This window comes from Thamnophis sirtalis, unplaced genomic scaffold (assembly GCF_051295495.1).
Source record: "Thamnophis sirtalis isolate CommonGarterSnake01/CBP01778 unplaced genomic scaffold, rThaSir2_p1.2 scaffold_4, whole genome shotgun sequence".
In the NCBI taxonomy this organism is placed as follows: domain Eukaryota; kingdom Metazoa; phylum Chordata; class Lepidosauria; order Squamata; family Natricidae; genus Thamnophis; species Thamnophis sirtalis.
In genome coordinates, this window is record NW_028261384.1 from 128,104,239 (window position 1) to 128,126,605 (window position 22,367).

Genomic DNA, 22,367 nt, shown 5'->3' on the forward strand with positions numbered 1-22,367 from the left:
CCAGGCCTAACCTAGAGAGTACATACAACAATATAGCATTTGGGTAACCGTCTGGCTATCTGCAACTGATTTTGCAAGGTACAGACAGAAATATTGTCTTTACTCCTACATAAAGCTGTGAAACGCATGTGCTGCAGTAAACCAATAACATTATTTTCACATTAGAACACCTCAGATAGATGATACATTTTCCTCTTGGTTTTTGTTTTATTCATATTACATAATGTTAACTAATATTTGAAAGAAAAGATTCAGAACAGCTGAATAGGTTCCTGAGATGACCCAGAAAACATTTTGTATTTACCATTATGTACATTAACTTGGTATTCCGATTTGAAGCAATACAGGAGACCCAAACGCTGCCAAAAAGTGAAAGGATGGAGGTCAAAGACTGGGTTTCATTCAAATTGTTAGGTAAAATTCAGTTTTATTTCTTTGCTAGTTGCTCTTTTGTATTCAGATCAGGCCTCAAAATAATGATATAGCATTTAGGGGAAAAGATACAGCCCAGTAATCCAGCTGCTGAAGCCAAAATGGAGAAGATCTCCACGGCCACCACGTATTTCCCCTTGGTGCTGAGATAGGTGGGAACAAATGAAACCCAGACACTGCAAAAGACCAACATGCTGAAGGTGATAAATTTGGCTTCATTGAAGCTGTCAGGTAAATTCCTAGCTAGGAAAGCCACTGTAAAGCTGACAGCAGTCAAGAACCCCATAAAGCCAAGGACAGTATAAAACATAGTAGTTGATCCTTCATTACATTGAAGGACAATTTCTTCAGCCATGGAATGCATGTCAGAATCAGGGAAGGGAGGAGAAATTGCAAGCCATATCACACAAATGCAGAATTGTATCAGGGAGCAAGATAGGACAATAGAGATAGCGAGCCCTTTCCCCACCCATTTCCTCATTTTGGAGCCTGGCTTGGTGGCAAGGAAAGCAAGAACAACAATGGTTGTTTTCCCCAGTATACAAGAAAGAGCTATAGAAAACATGATGCCAAATGCTGTTTGTCGCATGAGACATTTCACTTGGTCAGGTTGTCCAATGAAGAATAGAGTGCAAAGGAAGGAGAGCAGGAGAGCAGTGAGAAGAATATAGGTGAGGTTTCTGTTGTTGGCTTTGACGATGGGAGTGCCCTGGTTTTTAATGAAGATCCCCAGTACCAAAATTGACATGACAGAAAAGAAGGCTGCAATCATTGCCAAAGAACCACCCAAAGGATCTTGATAAGACAAGTAAGTTATCCTTTTAGGAAAGCAACTATCCTGTTCTTTGTTTGGATATTGATCTTCTGGGCATGAGAAACAATCATCCAAGTCTAGGGAAAAAGAAAGAAAAAGCAGCAACGCATTTATGGACACGCTATGGTTCATCTGAGTTATGTATAACAATCTAATTAAATATAGCAATTTCTTTTCTATTCCCGTGGCCTCTAATTTATCCCATAAAATTTGTCTATTAATTGTATTGAAGGCAGCCTTCAGATCTATAAATGCCACATTTAGTGGGTTTTTTTTCCCAAAACTTAAACTTTGTTATTAGATGGTCCAATACAAAACAATTGTCCATAGTAGTTCTTCCGCTCCTGAAGCCTGTCTGTTCTTCAGCTAGAATGTTATCTCTCTTTATCCAATCTTCTAATTTATGAAGCAAATACTTAGCATAAATTTTTGAAATATTGATTAGACTAATTAACTGGAAATTATCTGAGTTATCTCTAGAACCTTTTTTGTGTAGTGGAATAATTATTGATGTACCCAAACTAGCAGAAATTTGCCCTGTTCTATTAATAAAAGTAGCCAGGACATACTCCCACCAGGTTATGTTTTCTTTAAATAACGATGCCAGGAAAGCATCCTGTCCTAGAGCTTTGTTTGACTTCAGGGAAGATATTAAATGCCTCACCTCCATGATTGACACTTCTGCCCACTGGGGTAAGGCTTCATATCTCTGTTTCAGGCTCAGCGAATATATCACGTCATCAGAACTTTCCACTATTGCTGGAGTGGCCAAATGCCTCTCCCAACTTTCTGCAGTAATAATTGGGTCACTTATTGATTTTCTATCTTTAATAATTTTTGAGACCCCCAACCAGAAGAGTGTGGGTGAGGGCAGCTTTGCTGCCTGTTCTAAGCCAGCCCATAAATTATCAGTATAAGAGGCCTTTTTCTTCTTCAATAGCTGCTTATATTTCTGCCTCATGGTGATATATTCCTTCTGTAATTCCATGTTTGGGCTGATTAAGTATCTCCTAAGTGATTTCCTGAGCTGTTTTCTCCTTTCCTTCAGTTGTTATCAAATCATGTTGAGTGACTATAATCAGACGGGCCCTTTGGCTTAGTAGTCATGAAAAAATCCTTCAATTTATGGCATATTTCCACAAAATATACTAAAAGCTCTTGCTCAACTGTACTATTTGAGCATATAAGCACCATACATGGTGAATTCAAAAGTTCTGTCACTACTTTCCCAACAACCCTCTTCCATGTTAGTTTTCTCTCCTGGGCTATTTCCAAGTTGTGGCCTATTTGTTGAATTATTTGATTCCTTTTCCTTAAATCAGAAGGAAATATCAGGGACATCTTAATCGGAATAAGCCAACAGCATCCGTTAATTCTCTGCTGCCCATGCAATCCAGCTCCACCTTCGTTATTGCTTGGTGAGCAATGTGTCTTTTGTCCCCCCTGGGAGAGGCCATCCCGTGGTTTCAAGTAAGAGTCCTATCTTGGTCTGTTTTATCACTTTGCGGTAGAGAGTTTGCAGTGTCCATTATCTGAAAAAAAATCTTTGATCTTAGGTTGTCTGGGTGTTGTCGCAGCCATGGATAGCTAATTTTGTTGCTTAGTAGAGAAAACCTTCCTCTCATTCACTAAATGCTTTAAAAACTTTTTAAATTTAAAAGTTGGAAGTTAAAAATTGATTTAAAAGTAGAACAAATGTTTTTTTAAAAAAAAGAAGAATAAAAATAGAGAGTAAAAAGGAGAACAAAGTTAAAAGTTAAAAATTGTTTGAAAAGTAGAAAGTATTTAAAAAGGAGAAAAATAGAGAGTAAAAAATAAGAAAAAGAAAAAAAGGAGAGCAAAGCTTCTCTGCCTTCTGTCCCTCGGGGGAGGCAACATTTCCAAGTTCTAGTCCTGCCTCAGGCATGGAAGCCAGCTGGGTGACTCTCTACCTGTTATCTCATACATGTTTGACAAATTAAATAAATAAATAAAATAAATTTCCAAAAGGGATTAAAAAGAAGTCTGCAAATATATTGCCCTTTTTAAACTGCTGACTCTGGTTTGAGCAAGATAGGAATTCCACTGAGTACCAGAGCTCTAAAACTTTTGAATACGACTATTGTGGTTTGGTCACCAGGACTATATGTCTGGAGCAATGTGGGAGATCTCAAGTCCTTTATTGTCTGGAGAGGAATTTTTTGAAAACGGTTTAGTAGCCTAGCTCTTCATTCTGGCACAGTCACCTCTGCATTTCTTCCATTCACCGTTTCTACCCTAGAAACCGCATTAATTAATCCAAATTTTTCATTACTAAATTATACAATCTTAGGATGTTCAGGAACTGCAACATTTTGAGGCATTGCATCATTCATTAAAAATTCAGTCCCATTTATATTTATTCAAACATTCCAAATGTTCCTTTGCTTACCCATTTGATTAGCTATCTTCCCTTCTGGGCACCGTCTGCAGTCATAGCAGCAGGATAATTTCCCTTCCACTTTTATCTTGCTATGACCAAGAGGACATTTCTTATTACAGATGGAAAGCGGCAATGTCTGTTGATAAATTAAATCAGAATTCTGCCACATGACAAATTTATTTTTAGATTGTTCTTTTTATCAGTTAGACATACCCAAAAACTTCATATTGAATATTTCATGTTTTCCACTGAGCCTCTTAATTACTCATAGCCAGAGGTGGGATTCAGCCAGTTTTGACAGGTTCTAGAGAACCAATAGCAGAAATTTTGAGAACCGGCAAATAGGTTGCCCCACCCTTCTTTGCAGCCTCCCAGCTGATCTTCTTTTGTTGCCCTGAACAGGAGAATGCAGCTGGAAACCAGGTTAGTGAGGTGGGGAGGGAATAGGGATTTTGGTAAGCCGCACCCAGAGAACCAGTATTAAAACATTTTGAATCCCACCACTGCTCATAGCTCATACCTATTAGATTAATTGTATGATTGGGCCCGCAATTTTGTGTCCTCCTGGATTCACAGCTGACACTCCAACACCATTTGTCGGCTGTGACCAGGGGGACCTTTGCCCAGGTTCGCCTGGTGCATCAATTGCGGCCCTATTTGTGACACTTCAAATGGTTACTCATGCCCTTGTCACCTCAAGGCTGGATTACTGCAACGCGCTCTACATGGGGTTACCCTTGAAAAATGTTTGGAGATTGCAGTTAGTCCAGAATGCAGCCGTTCGAGCGATATTGGGTGTACTGAGATACACCCACGTTACACCTGTCTTCCGGGAGCTGCACTGGCTACCAATTTGTCTCCGGACGCAATTCAATATGTTGGTTATTACCTTAAAAGCCCTACATGGCTTAGGGCCAGCGTATCTGCGAGACCGCCTACTGCCACATATCTCACAATGGCCAGTGAGATCCCACAGCTTGGGCCTCCTTCAGATGCCATCAGCCAGACAAGGTTGGCTGGTGGCTCCCTGGAGGAGAGCCTTCTCTGTAGCTGCTCCGACCCTTTGGAATGAGCTACCCCCAGAGATCCGGACCTTACCCACTCTCATTGTTGAGGTCCAGCCCCAATCAGAATGAATGCATGTGTTGTGATTTTAAATCTGCCTTTTTTATTTTTTATTATTTCTTTTTTTCCTTTCTTTTTGTAAGCCGCCCAGAGTCCTTCGGGATTGGGGAGCCTATAGATTTTATTAATAAATAAATAAATAAATAAATAAATAAATAAATAAATTGTCCCTAATATAGTAGTCTTAAGATTTGTTCTGAGGAAATCAGTACCAGAATATGTTATGGAGAGCTTTTAATTCTGGAAATTTTGGAGTACAGATTCTTTAAGATTCCAATTTTGTGTGCATTCCTAGTTTTCTTTGAGCTCTTTCTGTACTTGGTACAATATGCTGAGGTTTATATAGAGTAAATGAAAATGATGACTAGGTTCCAACTTTATACAGTAATCAGATCTCATTTTCATTAAGCTTGTCCTATTTGTATAAGCCTGGTATGGAGCAAGGTACATTAAAGTTAATTTGGAAGTATTGAAGATAAGAACTGTGCTCTGATTTATACAGTATAATAAGCAATTACTGTATGTATTAATATAACATTTTTGCTATATTATGACTCCCCCCCAAATATATTATTATTATGCACACTTCCATATTTATGTTCACATTGCACATAAAGAAAAAAAAAAGTACGGAGGAGGAGTCAATGTCCTCATGGTACCGATGTTCAGTCTTGATACTCTGAGACTGCAGCTGGTACTTTTGCCACGGGGCGGTCCAATCGGTCGAATCGAACCTAAACTGTCCGGAAGAGATGGTGAACAAGAAGACCACGTCTTGCTGATATCAGGAACAATGCAAGTCTCTGATTGATACAAGAGAAGGACTTCAAGCTAGTGACAAAAGACAGTTTAGGCTGATGAAGTGAGGATGGCTAAGGAAAGGAAGGGAACAGAAAGAGAAAGTGTGATCATCTGGGGAATTTTTTCTTTTTTGGAAAAAAAACTGCCCTAAAGAATCTCTTTTTTATGCTAAACTAAATCCTTAAGCAGAAGAAGTCATCGGCGGAATTGATCTTCATTGTTTTGTTTTGGTTAGTATGCTTTTCTTCTTGTAACTATTGAAATGCTCCTTGCAATTTCTTCTCTTTCCCTCCCCTCTGCTTAAATTGAACAGACCATTTTTTCTTCTTCGGCTCCTTCCTGCCTTATTTTTCAACTTAAGGATGAAAATCTCTATTTTAACAAAAATCATCCATTATTTGCTATTAAATTCTATTTAAGAACTTTGTCCCTCCTAAATCTGAGTCAACACAAGAAAGTGAAAAAAATACTAATGTTGCTGCTCAGAAGCTGCAGGGTAGAGCTTTTTTTGAAACTTCGCATTTGTTCCTATTTCTCCTTTGTTCTTAGTCTCTTCATGCTTCAAAGCTCTGTAACTAAAAGTGATAAGAGTCAAAGCCATAAATTGTTTACCACAGCTGTCTCTTGAGAGCTTTATCAGTACTGGGAGAAGGAAAAAAAATGGAACCTCTCTCTTATAAAGATTAAAGCTACAGTGGCAGTAATTTCCAATTTTGAACATGAAGCAATTTACAGAACAGGAAACTTTAACTTTGCAAAAGATTTTGGATGCAATTCAAGAGTTATTGGTAACTTGGAGAATTGACAAGAAGATAGAGTTTATACCAGAAAAAAATGAGGGAGATGGAGTTCCAAAAACTGAAGAGAAAAAGGAACACAAAGATAAGAAAACAAATGATTTGATTTCTGAACTGAAAGTGGTTGAAAGCTAAAAAATTGGAGTTTGGAGGGGGGGAATTTGATGGTCCAGAGCTCTACACAAATTTCAAGCAACAAAAGAAGAAAAAATAGAAAAACTGATGGTTTTAAAGAGAAAAATCTTATCAAAATCAGGATTGACAATTAAAGATAAATCAATTAAAGTAGCAAAAAGGTGCCGAGATTACCTGAGACATCCAACAGACAATAAGGTGTAGAGAGATGTCCTTAAAAAAATTACCAAAGAAATAAATAGAAAATTAACTCCACAAATGGCAAAAGAAAGACTACATGCCTTCTGGAAGGACACAGGTTGATATATAAAAATTGATTATTATTATTATTATTATTATTATTATTATTATTATTATTATTATTATTATTATTATTATTATTATTATTAATAACAACAACAACAACAACAACAACAACATTATTTGGACATTTTGGACTGAAAAACCAGGAAACTAATGACAATGCACTACAGTTTACATCCACGTGGTGATACTGATAGACTGTATCTGCCCCGAAAATCAGGTGGCAGAGGATTATTACAACTGAAGCAAACAGTTGAAGAAGAAAAACATGCACTGGCTGATTATTTAAAAGAAAGTCAAGAACATCTATTAATCGAAGTAAAGAATAAAAATCTACTGAAGGCCCAACAGACGAAACAAGAATACAGAAAAGATGTGATAAAATCAAGAATGGAGAGTTGGCAGAACAAGGCACTGCATGGCCAATTTCTGGAAAAAATAAAAGATAAAGTGGACAGTGAACAAATTTGGTTATAGTTAACAACAGGTACATTAAAGAAAGAAACAGAGTCACTAATCCTGGCTGCGCAAGAATAAGCTATCCGCACAAATGCCATTAAGGCCAAAATCGAAAAATCCTCTGATGATCACATACTCAGCTGCTGATAAAAAAAAATAGCACAGACTGATTATAAATTGTGGCACAATTCAGTAGCACAAATGATCCATTGGAATTTGTGCAAAAATTATAATATTAAAACAGCAACAAACTGGTGGGAACATCAGCTTAAAAAAGTCACTGAAAATCAGATGGTCAAGATCTTGTGGGATTTTCGCATACAAACAGACAAAATACTGGTGCATAATACACCAGACATCAAACTGGTTGGGAAAAATAAGGTCACAATCATACACATCGCAATACCAGGTGATAGCAGGGTCGCCGAGAAGGAACATGAAGAAATCGCAAAATAAAAATCGAAATTCAACGACTATGGCACAAACCAGCAGTGGTAATTCCAGGGGTAATTGGCACATTGGGTGCTACTCCAAAAGCACTGGAATTACATTTAAAATAGTTAAAAATTGACAAAATCACCATCAGTCAAATGCAAAAAGCCGCACTGCTTGGATCTGCATGTATATTACGAAAATACGTTACAACATCCTAGGCCCCTGGGTGGGGCCCGACTAGTAACCAATGCCAAATCCGGCGAAACAACTGGCTACTGTGATACAATTGAATAATAATAATAATAATAATAATAATAATAATAATAATAATAATAATAATAATAATAATAATAATAATAATAATAATAATAATAGCTAAGTTTGATGACTAAAAAGTAGGAATTTAGTAATTCTTTAGATTGCTTGCTTACATAAATAGTTGATAATGGTAATAAGGTACATTTCTATGTTGGCTGGAGTTGGGGAAGTTGGATATGAGTAATAAATGATTTCATTACAAACATTAATGATGACGATAACGATAACAATAACGACAACGATAACGATAAAGATAACGATAACGATAATGATAACGATAACGATAACGATAACGATAACGATAACGATAACGATAACGATAACGATAACGATAACGATAACGATAACAATAACAATAACAATAACAATAACAATAACAACAACAACAATAACAATAGCACCATCACTAAAAACTGTGCCTAAGAAAATTTTGGCCCCTATCATGAAAATGGTTAATGCAGTGTTTTCAACAATTGAACCGGGATCCATTTTGGAAACAAACCAGTTAATGTACCGCGCAGCTGTAATAGTCACTAATGAACTAGGCATTAAAATTAAAGTACCTAGTCACACAACAGAAAAAGCATCAAAGCCAAAGTGGAAAATCCATTTAGAACAAAAAATCAAAAAATTAAGGGCAGATGCTAGTAACTTAAAGAACATGCATGAGCAACGGCTTAAAAACAACAAAATAATAGATCGGCTAATCAGAAGATATAGATTGGATACAAGAAACATCAATGAAGCTGTAGAGATTGTAAAACAGCAGATAACAGCAACAGCTAGAAAAATTGAAAGATATGAGGCACAAATCATCCAATATAAACAAAATCAGCAATTTCTATCAGATCAATGGTGTTTTTATCAAAGTCTTAATGTGAATGGTGACACCAAAAGTGAAAAACCAGAAAAACAGGCCACAGTTTAATTCTGGAAAGAATTGTGAGAAAATGCAATGGACTACAACAAGGAAGCAAAGTGGATACATGACTTTGAGAAAAGCATTGGCAACAAACAAATGCAAGTATTAGAAATAACAACTGAGATGGTCAAAAATCGAGTAAAAAAGGTAAAGAATTGGACATCATCTGGAAAGGACCAATTACATGGTTTCTGGCTCAAAATCTGACCAGTTTACATGCAATATTGGCCAGGCAACTGAATGAAATTTTACAAAAGGGCCAAATTGATGAATGGTTGACAATTGGAAAAACATACTTGATTCAGAAAGATGCAACTAAAGGAACAACACCTGAAAACTACAGACCAATAACATGCTTGCCAACAACCTTCAAATTACTCACAGGCATTATTGCAGATAATATGATGGATTATTTGGAAACAAACAACATCTTGCCAGTAGAGCAAAAAGGCAACAAAAGAAGGAGCAGGGGCACAAAAGATCAGCTTCTAATTGATAAAATGATATTAGAAAATTGTAAGAACAGAAAAACGAACTTGAATATGGTCTGGATTGATTACAAAAAGGCATTTGACTCACTGCCACATAGTTGTATCATAAAATGCTTAGAAACAACTGGCATTAGCAAAAATATTACATCCTTTACTGAAAAGGCGATGAAACAATGGAGAACTGAGTTGGCAGTAGGGAATGAGATCTACAGAATGGTTAATATCAAGCGAGGAATTTTCCAGGGTAATTCACTTTCACCTCTTCTCTTCATCATCGCAATGATCCCACTATCAGTAATCTTAAAAAAAATGAAATTAGGCTACCAAACAGCTAAAGAAGCTGAAAAAAATTCGCATTTACTCTATATGGATGATTTGAAACTCTATGGAAAGTGAGAAATAGAAATCCAATCATTGACAAACACAGTCCGAGTATTCAGCACTGATATTTCAATGCAGTTTGGCATGGAAAAATGTGCCACTGTATCCATAAAAAGAGGCAAAATCACTGTATGTGAGGGAATTGAAATGCCCAATGGCCAACTAATTTAATGCAATGAAAATGAAGCCTACAAATACTTAGGCATTTGGCAGTTGGATAACATCAAGCATGGAGAAGTAAAAACTATTGTCAGGCGAGAGTACACCAACAGAGTTAGGAAAAAATTGAAATCTAAATTGAATGGTGGAAATACAATCAAGGCCATAAATACCTGGGCAATACCAGTTATAAGATACACAGCTGGTATAGTTAACTGGACACAAGCTGATTTGGACATTTTGGACCGAAAAACCAGGAAACTAATGACAATGCACTACAGTTTACATCCACATGGTGATACTGATAGACTCTACCTGTCCTGAAAATCAGATGGCAGAGGATTATTATAAGTGAAGCAAACAGTTGAAGAAGAAAAACATGCACTGGCTGATTATTTAAAAGAAAGTCAAGAACATCTATTAATCGAAGTAAAGAACAAAAATCTACTGAAGGCCCAACAGACGAAACAAGAATACAGAAAAATTGTGATAAAATCAAGAATGGAGAGTTGGCAGAACAAAGCACTGCATGGCCAATTTCTGGAAAAAATAAAAGATAAAGTGGACAGGGAACAAACTTGGTTATGGTTAACAACAGGTACATTAAAGAAAGAAACAGAGTCACTAATCCTGGCTGCGCAAGAACAAGCTATCCGCACAAATGCCATTAAGGCCAAAATCGAAAAATCCTCTGATGATGCCAAATGCAGACTTTGCAAAGAAGCTGACGAAACTGTTGATCACATACTCAGCTGCTGTAAAAAAATCGCTCAGACTGATTATAAATTGCGGCACAATTCAGTAGCACAAATGATCCATTGGAATTTGTGCAAAAATTATAATATTAAAACAGCAACAAACTGGTGGGAACATCAGCCTGAAAAAGTCACCAAAAATCAGATGGTCAAGATCTTGTGGGATTTCCATATACAAACAGACAAAATACTGGCGCATAATACACCAGACATCACATTGGTTGAGAAAAATAAGGTCACAATCATAGACATCGCAATACCAGGTGATAGCAGGATCGCTGAGAAGGAACATGAAAAAATTGCAAAAACTTGAAATTGACAAAATCGACGGCCTATAAAGAAAATATATACAAAATGTTCTACCACTGGCATCTTCCCCCGACAAGACTGGCAAAAATCTCCCCAAAAGTATCGGTCAAATGCTGGAAATGTAAAACAATGCTGGGCACGTACTACCACATGTGGTGGACGTGTCCGGTTGCCAAAACGTATTGGAAGCAAATACTAAGATGGCTGAACGGAATCTTGTCAATGAAATTATGTCTAAACCTGGAAACCTTCCTATTAGGGATAACAGATCAAAAAATATGTAAAACCAATCAATACCTTCTCGTCCATATTTTGACAGCGGCAAGGATTGCTTATGCACAGTGCTGGAAGAGTGAAAATGCCACCAGCACTATGGTGATGAATAACATCTTAGAATTAGCAGAAATGAACAAATTGACGATGCGGATTAACGATAAAGAAGATACAGACTTTTATAAAGTCGGGGAGAAATTGTACAAATGGCTTGATGAGACAGTGAAGATTTAGACATAAAAGGAGATAGCTGACTAACTTAACATGATTCAAGCAACAACCCTAATGAACAACATACAAAAACTGAGAGATAAGTGAGAGGAGAAAAGTATTAGAGATGAGGATTCTCCATTGACCAACTCTGCTAGACCACAATGTTGGGAAAACTTGAAAAGCTGATAGGTAATCCATTACAACTACCTGCATGGAATTAGCAACCAAATTTCATTCTAGGTAAGGCGAGATGAGCAATGGGAGATGAAAATAATTCTTCATCTTGCATCTTGTAAAGCTTGCCTTTTTTAAATAAGGAAAGGAAAGAAAACCGGGTCGCCCTCAGTAGAGGAAAATATGTAAATGCAACAAAGGTTAGATTGGAGGGAGGGAGGGGCAGTAGGAAAGACAGGATGGAGAGGAGAAAGGAGAGGAACAGGAAAAAGGGAAAGGCAGAAGAAGGGGGGAAGGTTAAAAAGGAGAAAGAGAAAGGAGAGAAGGGAAGGGAGAGGTGGAAAGAAGGAAGGAGAGAAGAACGAGAAGAAAGTGGGATAGGAAGGAGGGAGGGAAGAAGGTAGAGAAGCAAGGAGGGAAAGAGGGAGGGAAGGAAGGAGAGAAGGAGAGTAGATAGGAAGGAGGGAAGGAGGGAAGGAGGGAAGAAAGGAGGGAACTTAAGAGAAGAGAAAGGAAGGAGGGAAGGAGGAAAGGAGGGAGGGAAGGTATGAGAGAAGGAGGGGGGATGAAGAGAGGAAAGGGAAGGGGAAGGAAAGGAGGAAAGGAAAAGAAAGGAGGGAAGGAAGGAGGGAAGGAGAGAAGGAGGGAGGGAAGGAAGGGAAGTGGGAAAGAAGAAACAAGGGAAGGAAAGAGGGAGGGAGGGAAGAAGATACCTAACCTTTGATGTCTATAATGATTTTGATATTATGGGAATGTCTTGAAACGCAGTCAAATGTAAAGCAAAATAGTGGATGTTGTATTGTCTTTTACCAGTTATTGGTTGTTGTATTTTTCTTTTACTAATAAAAATTTTGAAAAAAAAAGAAAAGAAAAGAAAAGAAAAAAGAAAAAATCGCAAAATACCAGGACTTAAAAATTGAAATTCAATGACTATGGCACAAACCAGCAGTGGTAATTCCAGTGGTAATTGGCACAGTGGGTGCTATTCCAAAAGCACTGGAATTACATTTAAAACAGTTAAAAATTGACAAAATCACCATCAGTCAAATGCAAAAAGCCGCACTGCTTGGATCTGCACGCATATTACGAAAATACGTTACAACGTCTTAGGCCCCTGGGTGGGGCCCGACTAGTAACCAATGCCAAATCCGGTGAAACAACTGGCCGCTGTGATACAATTGTATAATAATAATAATGAAATGATAAGAGTTATAGTTAATGACATATATATGCACTGGCTTAATATAAGGAATTTGGATATAAATTGCAAACAATGATTTGGGGAAAAAGGTTTAGAAATTTAATTAATTAATACTTATTATGAATATGTTATAAAGGTGTAATGTTATTGGATATATGAAAGTAAATAACCAAAAGTTTTATAATTACTAAGTAGTAATTTAGTAACTTATAGATGGTTATGTTAAATAAATAGTTAATAAGGGCAATAAGATATACATATATGTTTGTTTGATGATAAGAAAATAGATATAACAGTAAAGGATTTTTTGTTAACCAATATTAATTATAACAACTAACAATGGAATGATAAGGAATAGGTATACAGTTAATGATACATATATGTACTACCATAACAAAAGGAGTGTGGACACAAATTGTAAACAGTGATATGGGGAGGGCTTAGACATTTTGTCAACTAATTTTTGTTTAGAATATGTTATAAAGGTTTAACGCTATTGGATGATTTTGTAATAATGAATTAATGAATTAATGAAATGCCATTAGGTGGTTGTGTTTTTCAACTATGGATTATCCTAGGCAAAAGGACACTAAAAATATTTCAGTTAAATGAGAACTAAGTTGAAAGAGAAAGTTGTTGAAAGTAAGACTCATTAAGAACTGTGACATTTGATATGAATGTAAGCAATGACCGTGGAAGAGAAGCACAAAAGCTAATTGTAACCAATTGACACACTTTCTACAAGATATAATGTAAGATGATTATTTTTGTGTGTGTGTGTTTGTTTAATAAAAATAAAAAATGTAAAAAAAGAAAAAAAAAGAACATACACTGGTTAGTAGCTGAAAGATTTAATAAAAAATGAAAATTAAGCAAACCTGGTTAAAATTCACCTAATTCAACAAACATGAACATGTGTATCTAGTAGATAAATGATTTCATAATAGTGCAAAAAATATGTCACACCTGATTAAACATGTGGGGCCAAACAATGTCCTTGGTGGAAATGGTGAGAAGATTGTCTGGGTGAGCCATAGGTTCAATTTTTCCAACTTTAGCTCTTAGAAATGACTTATTTGGGAATGCCAGCCAATTGGATATATCAAATCCAGTTATCAATTCCCCATTGGAGCCAAAAGAAATATGTTCCCCAGCAGTGTTATTAAAGGAGATCTGCTGCAAAAAACGGTGGAGCTGGAAAGAAATAAGAAATAACAAAGAAAGGAAGGAAGGAAGGAAGGAAGGAAGGAAGGAAGGAAGGAAGGAAGGAAGGAAGGAAGGAAGGATGAATTGAGGGAGGGAGGGAAAGTTAATAGAATTCTTTGAAGGGATTAGCAAATCTCAGTTTTTATTCCTTTCAAATTGACTTAAAGTCAATAGAAATTTGCGTTTTCATCACTCTACTCCAGGGATGAAATTCTCCCGGTTCGGCCCAGTTTGGCCGAACTGGTAGATGTGATTGTCTTTGTTCTGCGAACCAGTAGTAAAAAAATGCTGTAAAAATCTAGTTTCCACCACTGCTCTAGTCCATTTAAAATGGATAGAGAAATATATTCTTTACCACATGAATGTTCTACATTATTGCCTAACTTTCTTTACAACTGAAACATTTGCAGATGAAAACTCTATAACAAAATTGAGAAACAGACACTATTGATAAATGGAAGGCTCTCAGAATTAGAAATTCACTTTGGTTTCATAAAATGTAGAAAAGATTAAAATTTCAAGGCCATTTAACACACACACACACACACACACACACACACACACACACACACACACAAACACACATTGTCTCAATCTTACACGGGAAAAGACCCGCATACAATAAGGCCAGCATACCTACACCTGTGAAAATCTACAAAAAGAAATGTTTGTGTGTGTGTGTGTGTGTTTGTGTTTGTTTGTTTTCTGGCATAACTCTGGAATGCCTTAAGAACCCTCTGGAAGAAAAATATTGTGAGGGTAAGACAACCCTCGGTGTTTGTGTCTTCTGTTAAGATACTGCCTGTTATGCCTTAAAATGGTTTCTACTGTACTGCCGTAAAATGATTTCTACTGTGCAGCGCAGTGGAATTACCATGGTAACGGCTTCATAGTACTCCACAAAAGGGACCCCTTGGGTAAGAGGGAAAATCCAACATTGGAAATTACATTTGGTCAAAACATTTCTCCACTATAAATAAATACCTGGGCAATGCCAGAATATTGGCTAGTGGATAATGAAAAAGAACATTTGTTTCATATGGTTCATTGACAAATTTGCTATCAATTGAATTAATAATTTTGTCGTTTCCCAAAAATTTGTTTTTACTCTCTTTTCCTTTTGACTTATGGTGAGAATTTTATGATGATGGAATGGAAGTGGGAAAAGTAATAAAACGTCCATGGACAACAGGGAGATCATGATAGCTAAGAGATTGCAATAAACATCAGGATAGTCCTAAAAGGAATCTAGAGATTTGATTTACTTTTCTAGATATAACTTTGCATGAGTTCATCTACAACTGTCTAGAAAATTTGTTCCCTCTGAAATTATGACAGTGAGAAAGTTTTACATGTCAACCTGTCAAATATCATGCATTATACATACATCCACACAAACCATTTCATATATTTGGAATGAAGTACCTTTTCCCAAGTTCCCATTATAGAATTTTCTTTATTGACCAACTGTGATTGGGCACATAAGAAATTTGTCTCTGTGAATATGCTGTCAGTGTACAGACATAGTGTACAATAAAGTGTCCCAAAGTTGCTTTTTCCAAAGGCATCTGGACTTTGTTTTTCCTTGAAGACCTTTCTCTACTCATCCAAGAAGCTTCTTCAGTTTGACTGAATAGTGGACAATGGAAGAATTTATATTTCTTCTTGTCTTTTGGTCATTAGCAGTCATTCTAAGAATTGTTGAGGTCATTTGGAGGTTTATCTGTGTCCTCAACAGTAATGCAAATTTGTGTAAAGCCTTCTTGGATCTGCTGGAGGGATATGATGGGAAACTAAATGTCTTCAAGAAAAAACAAAGCTGCCTTTTGAAAAATCACCACCTTTAGGATGAACCATGTCCTGGATGACTGAAAATCTCCATAGACATTAAGCAACAACTTTCTAAATCATAAGATACAATCATGATTCATATGATAGAAACAAAAAAAAAGTTAGTCACATGATATCATATAAAAAAATAGGAGTAGGAAATAGGAAAGCATAAAGGGAGTAGGTAATAGAAAGATGAGAAGGATAATAGAAATACAGTCCTACTACATAGTTAGGTATCGTTAGGCATAAGACAGTACTGTGGGAATTATATGCTTCTTAGAGTGATAGTATGGAGAAAAAAACCTGTTTCCATGTCTGGTTCTTTTGGCATCAAATGCCCTGTACAGATGTCCTGAGGGGACAAGTTAAAACAGTTTATGTAAGGATAAACTGGGCATTTTCTCAGCCCTCTTTCTGGCTTGTCTTTCTGGTCCTTAATGGAAGGCAGCCTGATAATTAGAGATTACAAATAGGTAGGTAGGTAGGTAGGTAGGTAGGTAGGTAGGTAGGTAGGTAGGTAGATAGATAGATAGATAGATAGATAGATAGATAGATAGATAGATAGATAGATAGATAGATAGATAGATGATAGATAGATAGATAGATAGATAGATAGATAGATAGATAGATAGATAGATAGATAGATAGATAGATAGGATAGATAGATAGGATAGAGATAGAGATAGAGATAGAGATAGAGGGTTAGAGAGGTGCAGAGATAGTGAGACAGAGAGAAAAATAGGGAGACAGACAGACTGACAGAAAGACAATCAATTTTGAAGGAATGCCATTCTCTCCGTTATTGGACAATTGACTTGAATGTTGAAAATCTTTAGAAAAATAATTAATATGTTTTTTAAAACTATATTAATGTTTGGATATTTTCAGATAGCGGTCAAAACTGTCTTCATATTATCTTTGATATTAACCACAGAAGCAAGAAGTAACTTCTGATGATGGACTACCTTTCAACCAACTTTAAAGAGGCAACCTCTCCCCAATTTTTAATTGTTGCCCTAAGCATATCAACTGATTATCTTTCAGAATGTTTCATTGGCCAATATTACCTGCCATGGTGACTGAAGGAAGAGCTTCCATCTCCTCTCATCAATTCTTTGCCCATATTTGAACCGGGAGGAATGCAATTGCCTTAGAGCATGTGCCACAGCATAGACTGCATTGTAGATGCTGTAACTGTGGCCAGTCATGCTCAATTCAAATATAGATTGAGAAAGTGTCTCCAGTTTCTCTTCTCCTGTGCAGATCTTGTCAGTGTCCCCATCTTTAATACCACTGGAGAATGAGCATTCAAATGCATCTTTCCAAAAGTCTCTAATAAAGCCATCTCCTTTTTCTAACGTTGGGTTTCTCTTCTGCATAAATTCTCGAAACCCTGTCAGTTCCCTTGAGTGGATTGCAAAGGAAAGAGCACCATGGAGAAAAACAATGGGCAATTCTCTTTGCATCAGAATGGAAGTGAATTCCATCTGGGCTGTCATGATCCAAATTTTGGCTTTTCTTTGTTTTGGTATATCATCAGAATCTAAAACATAGATCATAAGTCTCAAAGCCACCAGGCCTGTAATTTCAGCATTCAAGATCACTGCAATGACTGTACTCCTCATGATGACTTTGTATAATTTATCTGCCTCCTCCACCATGTCAGCCGCTAAATTACCATACATTATATGGGGAATACTGTCTATAAAGTCAAAGCAGATCCCTCTCTCTGTAAACATGGAAAGGCTATTCTGAATGAACCTCTCTTTATCTTCCTCAACAAAGCACACTTTCCCAACCCAGGTCCATCCAAAATGCAACAGTAAGTGTAGTATTCCATTATACTGGTGCACCTCAACGGGGAACATCCATTTGACAAACCTTGCTGCTATTTCATCATTCATGAAAGGAGCTGATCCATATGTGATCTAAATGGGAATAAGAAAATCATAGAATATAGCAATAGCAATAGCAATAGCAGTAGACTTATATACCGCTTCATAGGCCTTTCAGGCCTCTCTAAGCGGTTTACAGAGAGTCAGCATATTGCCCCCAACAATCTGGGTCCTCATTTTACCCACCTCGGAAGGATGGAAGGCTGAGTCAACCCTGAGCCGGTGAGATTTGAACCGCTGAACTGCTGATCTAGCAGTAGCCTGCAGTGCTGCATTTAACCACTGCGCCACCTTGGCTCAAAGAAAACAAAGGAATTTTTCTAAAGAATAATATGAATTACACACATTTTTATTTGATGCAATGCATAAAATTACATTTTTGAAACTTGATATTTTGAAGTTGTCAATTGATCAAAGAATTGATCAAGCAATTAGTAATTTCCAATTTCAACCAACAAATATTCTACATTGGCAAAAAAAATCAGAACTCAAAATATAAACTAGGTGGACATGACGTTTCAGACAACCCTCACTCTGTCAAGGATTTTGGAGTACTCATATCTAATGATCTAAGAACCAGAGCCCTCTGTAACAACATTGCTTAAAAAAAGCATTAAAAGTTGTTAAACCAGTGTTGCAAAACTTCTTCTTTGGTAATATTGTACCAGAGCATACAAAACATTTGCCAGACCAATTCTCAAACACAGCTTATCTTTTTGGAACCCGCAACGTATGTCGGACATTAATGCAATCGAGTGAGACCAGAGATATTTCGTGAGAAGAGTCCTCCACTCCTTAGTGGCATTAGGTATTGTTGTGGTTGAAGTCATTGACAGGTAGAACATTGTAGCAGGTAATTTTACATACTACGTTTAGGTCAGACTGAAGGCAACATAATTCTAAGTTGTCTAAACCCAAAATTTCAAGTATAGTGGCAATCTTAAGGTAAACTGCTCCAATGTCGATTACAGAAAATGTGACTTCAGCAACACAGTGGTCAATGCCTGGAATGCACTACCTGACTGTCATCTCTTCCCCAAACCCCCATAACTTTAACCTTAGACTGTCCACTCACCCCATTCCTAAGAGGTCTGTAAGGGGAGTGCATAAGCACACCAACTTGCCTACCATCCCTGTTCTAATGTCCCTTTTTATTTGGATCCATTTCATGTATTCAAAACCATGGTTATACTTATATATGTTGTCTAATAACATGTTCCTCATTGAGCCTGACAGAAATTCTAGTGATTTCCTTTTTATATATTTGTCATCTACATGTCTCAAACATGTGATACAAAAATCATCAAAGAGCAAGTGAACTTTGCATTTTTTACTATATTTATGTCTCACCTGGGGAAATTTGAAGTTGGAGAGACTGTTTGCCATGTTGAGGCAGGTCCTAGCACGAGGTCCTCCAATGACAGCTACCGTGTTGTTCTGGGCATTACATTTGTAGTTGGGGATAAATTTATCTTTTGTAGATAGAAATTCCATGGCTAAAAGATAAGTCGTAATATCCTCATGATTGTCAGTACCAATGTGGAACCCCAGAGTCACATTGGGTAATATTTCTGACTGTTCATTGATCTCATTAACAGCAAATGCCAGAGCCAACGTGTGTTGGTAATTATGAGTGAGGTAACTTCAGTGAGAGTTATAAACTATGTCAATACATTTCTGCTTCAGAATCACATTTTAATTGTTATATACATTCATGCCCATCCAAAACGTTGTGGTTATTTTTGCTCAATAGCCCGAGGTTGTATTGATTGGGAAGCAATGATATTGGGAACGGGTAGCTAACGTTGTACTGAGACAACATTGGGATGCTTATTTATTTTCTGCTTAATGTTCTTCTAGAAGACAGTCAATTTGAGCCAGTTTGGTTTACAGTTAAAAGTAAGAGAATAGGAGTTCAAATCCCACCTTCTATGTGACTTCAGCCTGTCATTCTCTTTCAGCCCAACTCACCTCACAGAATTGTGGTTATTGAGAAGATAAGAGAAGGAAGGCGAGTTGTATATGTTTGCTCCCTTGAATGATTTGTATAAATAGTAAAGATGGGACAAAAATAAAAGAAATAAATATATAAATGGGAAGTCATAGTACATTATTTCCTCATTTATGACTGCAGTATTAGTGGAGGCTAAGTGTCTTTTAATCCTAGAATTTATACATGACTAAGGACAATTTCAGTGAGCTATATGGTGAACATTTTGATTTGAGCAGAAACATAAAGAGGAAGAATAAAATGACAACTTTTAGGTGGTGATAGTTCAGAGTTTGAGAATGAGGCCGAGGATACTTACAAGTATTGATCAAGCATATCATGAGAAGGAACACTTTGAAACATGATCTGATTTGAAAGAAAGAAGACCTGATATATAACAGCAGCAACAATTAATTCTCCAGACTGATAGTACTTGTGAGAAATTGGAAGAGGACCTCTGAGATTGCAGTTGTGAGCAGAAGAACTGCACATCCACTTAGGAAAAAAGAATAAAATCAGTGTTGTGAACAGAAGCAGCTCAGAATAAAATATGGCCATTGTAGATATTAAAGTATAGCTTGAATGTTATTATTCGAATACTGATCTGAGTCCTAATCAACAAGCCTTTCAGGAATATTATGTAAAATGAAGTATCACAGATTAAACATCTTTCTTTTTTGTTCTCTCTACTTGTAAACCTTTACTTCTGAGCCTAATTTAATATAATGCAGTTTTTTAAAACATGGATTCATAGGGTTTTTTTCATGTTTATCAGGGTTCCCTTGAGATAGGGAGCAAAGAACACTTAATTTGATAATTACTTAGAAGGTAATGGCTTACTTGCAATAGTATTTTTTTCTTTTGCTTCTGTGCAAAATGTCAAAATGAAACATATCATTTGAGAAAATGGGAGTAGGGCCATATGCACCAAAGAAAAAATTGTTATGACTTTTTTTTCTAAAGATGATGCCATTTTCGGCAGATACATATCTGTACACAGATTCCAAACTTTATTGATTTAAAACACAATTTTAAAAGAACTGAAATTCATTGGTTGCAGTCAAATTCTCAATCTTCTGCTGAAAGAGTTTCTGCTATGAAAAGTTGCAGTTTAACATAATTTATTGAGATGAAGGATACTTTGAAAGAGGGAAATAATGTTGGGATGTTCCATAAGACTTGGAATTCTGCCAAATATAGTTCAAAGTTAACCTTTCTAGTGAGTCTGATACACTCACTTAAAAGTACAGGTCTATTATCTATTGAACCCTTTTCTCTAAAAATAAGACCTATCCCAAAAATAAGACTTAGAACATTTTTATGTTTAGGCTTAATATAAAATAAGCCCTACTTATGACTTTATACGGCTGCCAACCCACACATTCTTTTCCTCTGGTTCCACATAGCCATGAAGCAAGGGAGGATGGTGGTGGAGCTGCACCATGTTTCCTGCATTAGCTTACCTCAGGGCCCCCACAGCTAGGCCACAAAGGCCCAGACACCTGCCTCATGGCAGAGCACCCAGAGCCATTTGCAACAGGAGCCCATGTGGTCTCCAATCCACTTCTGCTTACTTGTGGCCACAACTGAGCAGAAGGCTAAGTGGTGGTCTGATTCCGAGGTTGTGAGGTGAGGCAGGTGTTGGGGCATGAGTGGCCTGGCTGCAGGAGCCCTCAGGTAAGCCAATGCAGGGCATGTAGGGCAACTCCACCCCCCACCTCACAGCAGTGGCGCTGGCATGCTGTACAGTCTCCTGCCTCCCCACAAGCAAGCAGAATTGGTGGGAATCCCATTCATGGAAACATGTGCTTATTTTGGGGCCCAAAAGAAAATAAGACACGGTCTTATTTTTAGGGAAACACGTTTATCTGTCTATCTGTCTGTCTGTGTGTCTTTCACTCCATCTGTCCGTCCATCCATCCATCCATCCATCCATCCATCGATAGATAGGCAGGCAGGCAGGCAGGCAGGCAGACAGACAGACAGACAGACAGACAGACAGACAGATCTTTCTCTCTAGCTCTCGGATGGTGAACCTATGGTATGTGTGCCACAGGTGGCACCCAGAGTCATTTGTCAGGGCACATGAGGCGTTACCCTGTCAGCTGCCCAGAATGCATGCATGCACTTGCCAGGTGAGTTCAACCTTTTTTAAAGTCATTTTTTGCCCTTCCCTATGTCCAAGGCTTTATAGAGTATGGCAAAAACAGCCCCCCCCAAAAAAAAAATGAGCTTCCCTGAAGCCTCTGGAGCCCTAAAAACTGGCCCTATGGACAAACTGGAAGTTCAGGAACTGACTTCTGGTTTGCTCGTAGGGCCAGTTTAAGCCCTCCGCAGCCTTCAGGGACCTTCAGGAGGTTACCCTGAAGGCTCCAGAGGTGTAAAAACAATCTGACGAGCAAACCACAAGTCACTTCAGGTTTTCTCGTAGGGTCATTTTTGTCCTCCATAGCCTTCAGGGAAGCCTCTGAAAGGGGCTCGAAGGCTATGGAGAGCTTAAACCGGCACTATGAGAAACCAGAACTTTGTTCCCGAACTTACAGTT

The 22,367-nt window shown here is 37.3% G+C and overlaps 1 protein-coding gene across 1 annotated transcript; it reads right to left on the reverse strand.

Moving 5' to 3' along the window:
• Window positions 1-273: 273 nt before the first annotated feature.
• On the reverse strand, window positions 274-21,266 carry LOC148046497 (vomeronasal type-2 receptor 26-like). The gene is made up of 6 exons (XM_087714786.1): window positions 21,202-21,266; window positions 19,183-19,474; window positions 17,005-17,865; window positions 13,865-14,092; window positions 3,657-3,783; window positions 274-1,323 (listed from the first exon to the last, which is right to left on the reverse strand). The coding sequence occupies exons 1-6, from the start codon at window positions 21,264-21,266 to the stop codon at window positions 428-430; spliced, it is 2,469 nt and encodes an 822-aa protein (XP_087570912.1). The 3' UTR covers window positions 274-427.
• Window positions 21,267-22,367: the final 1,101 nt, after the last annotated feature.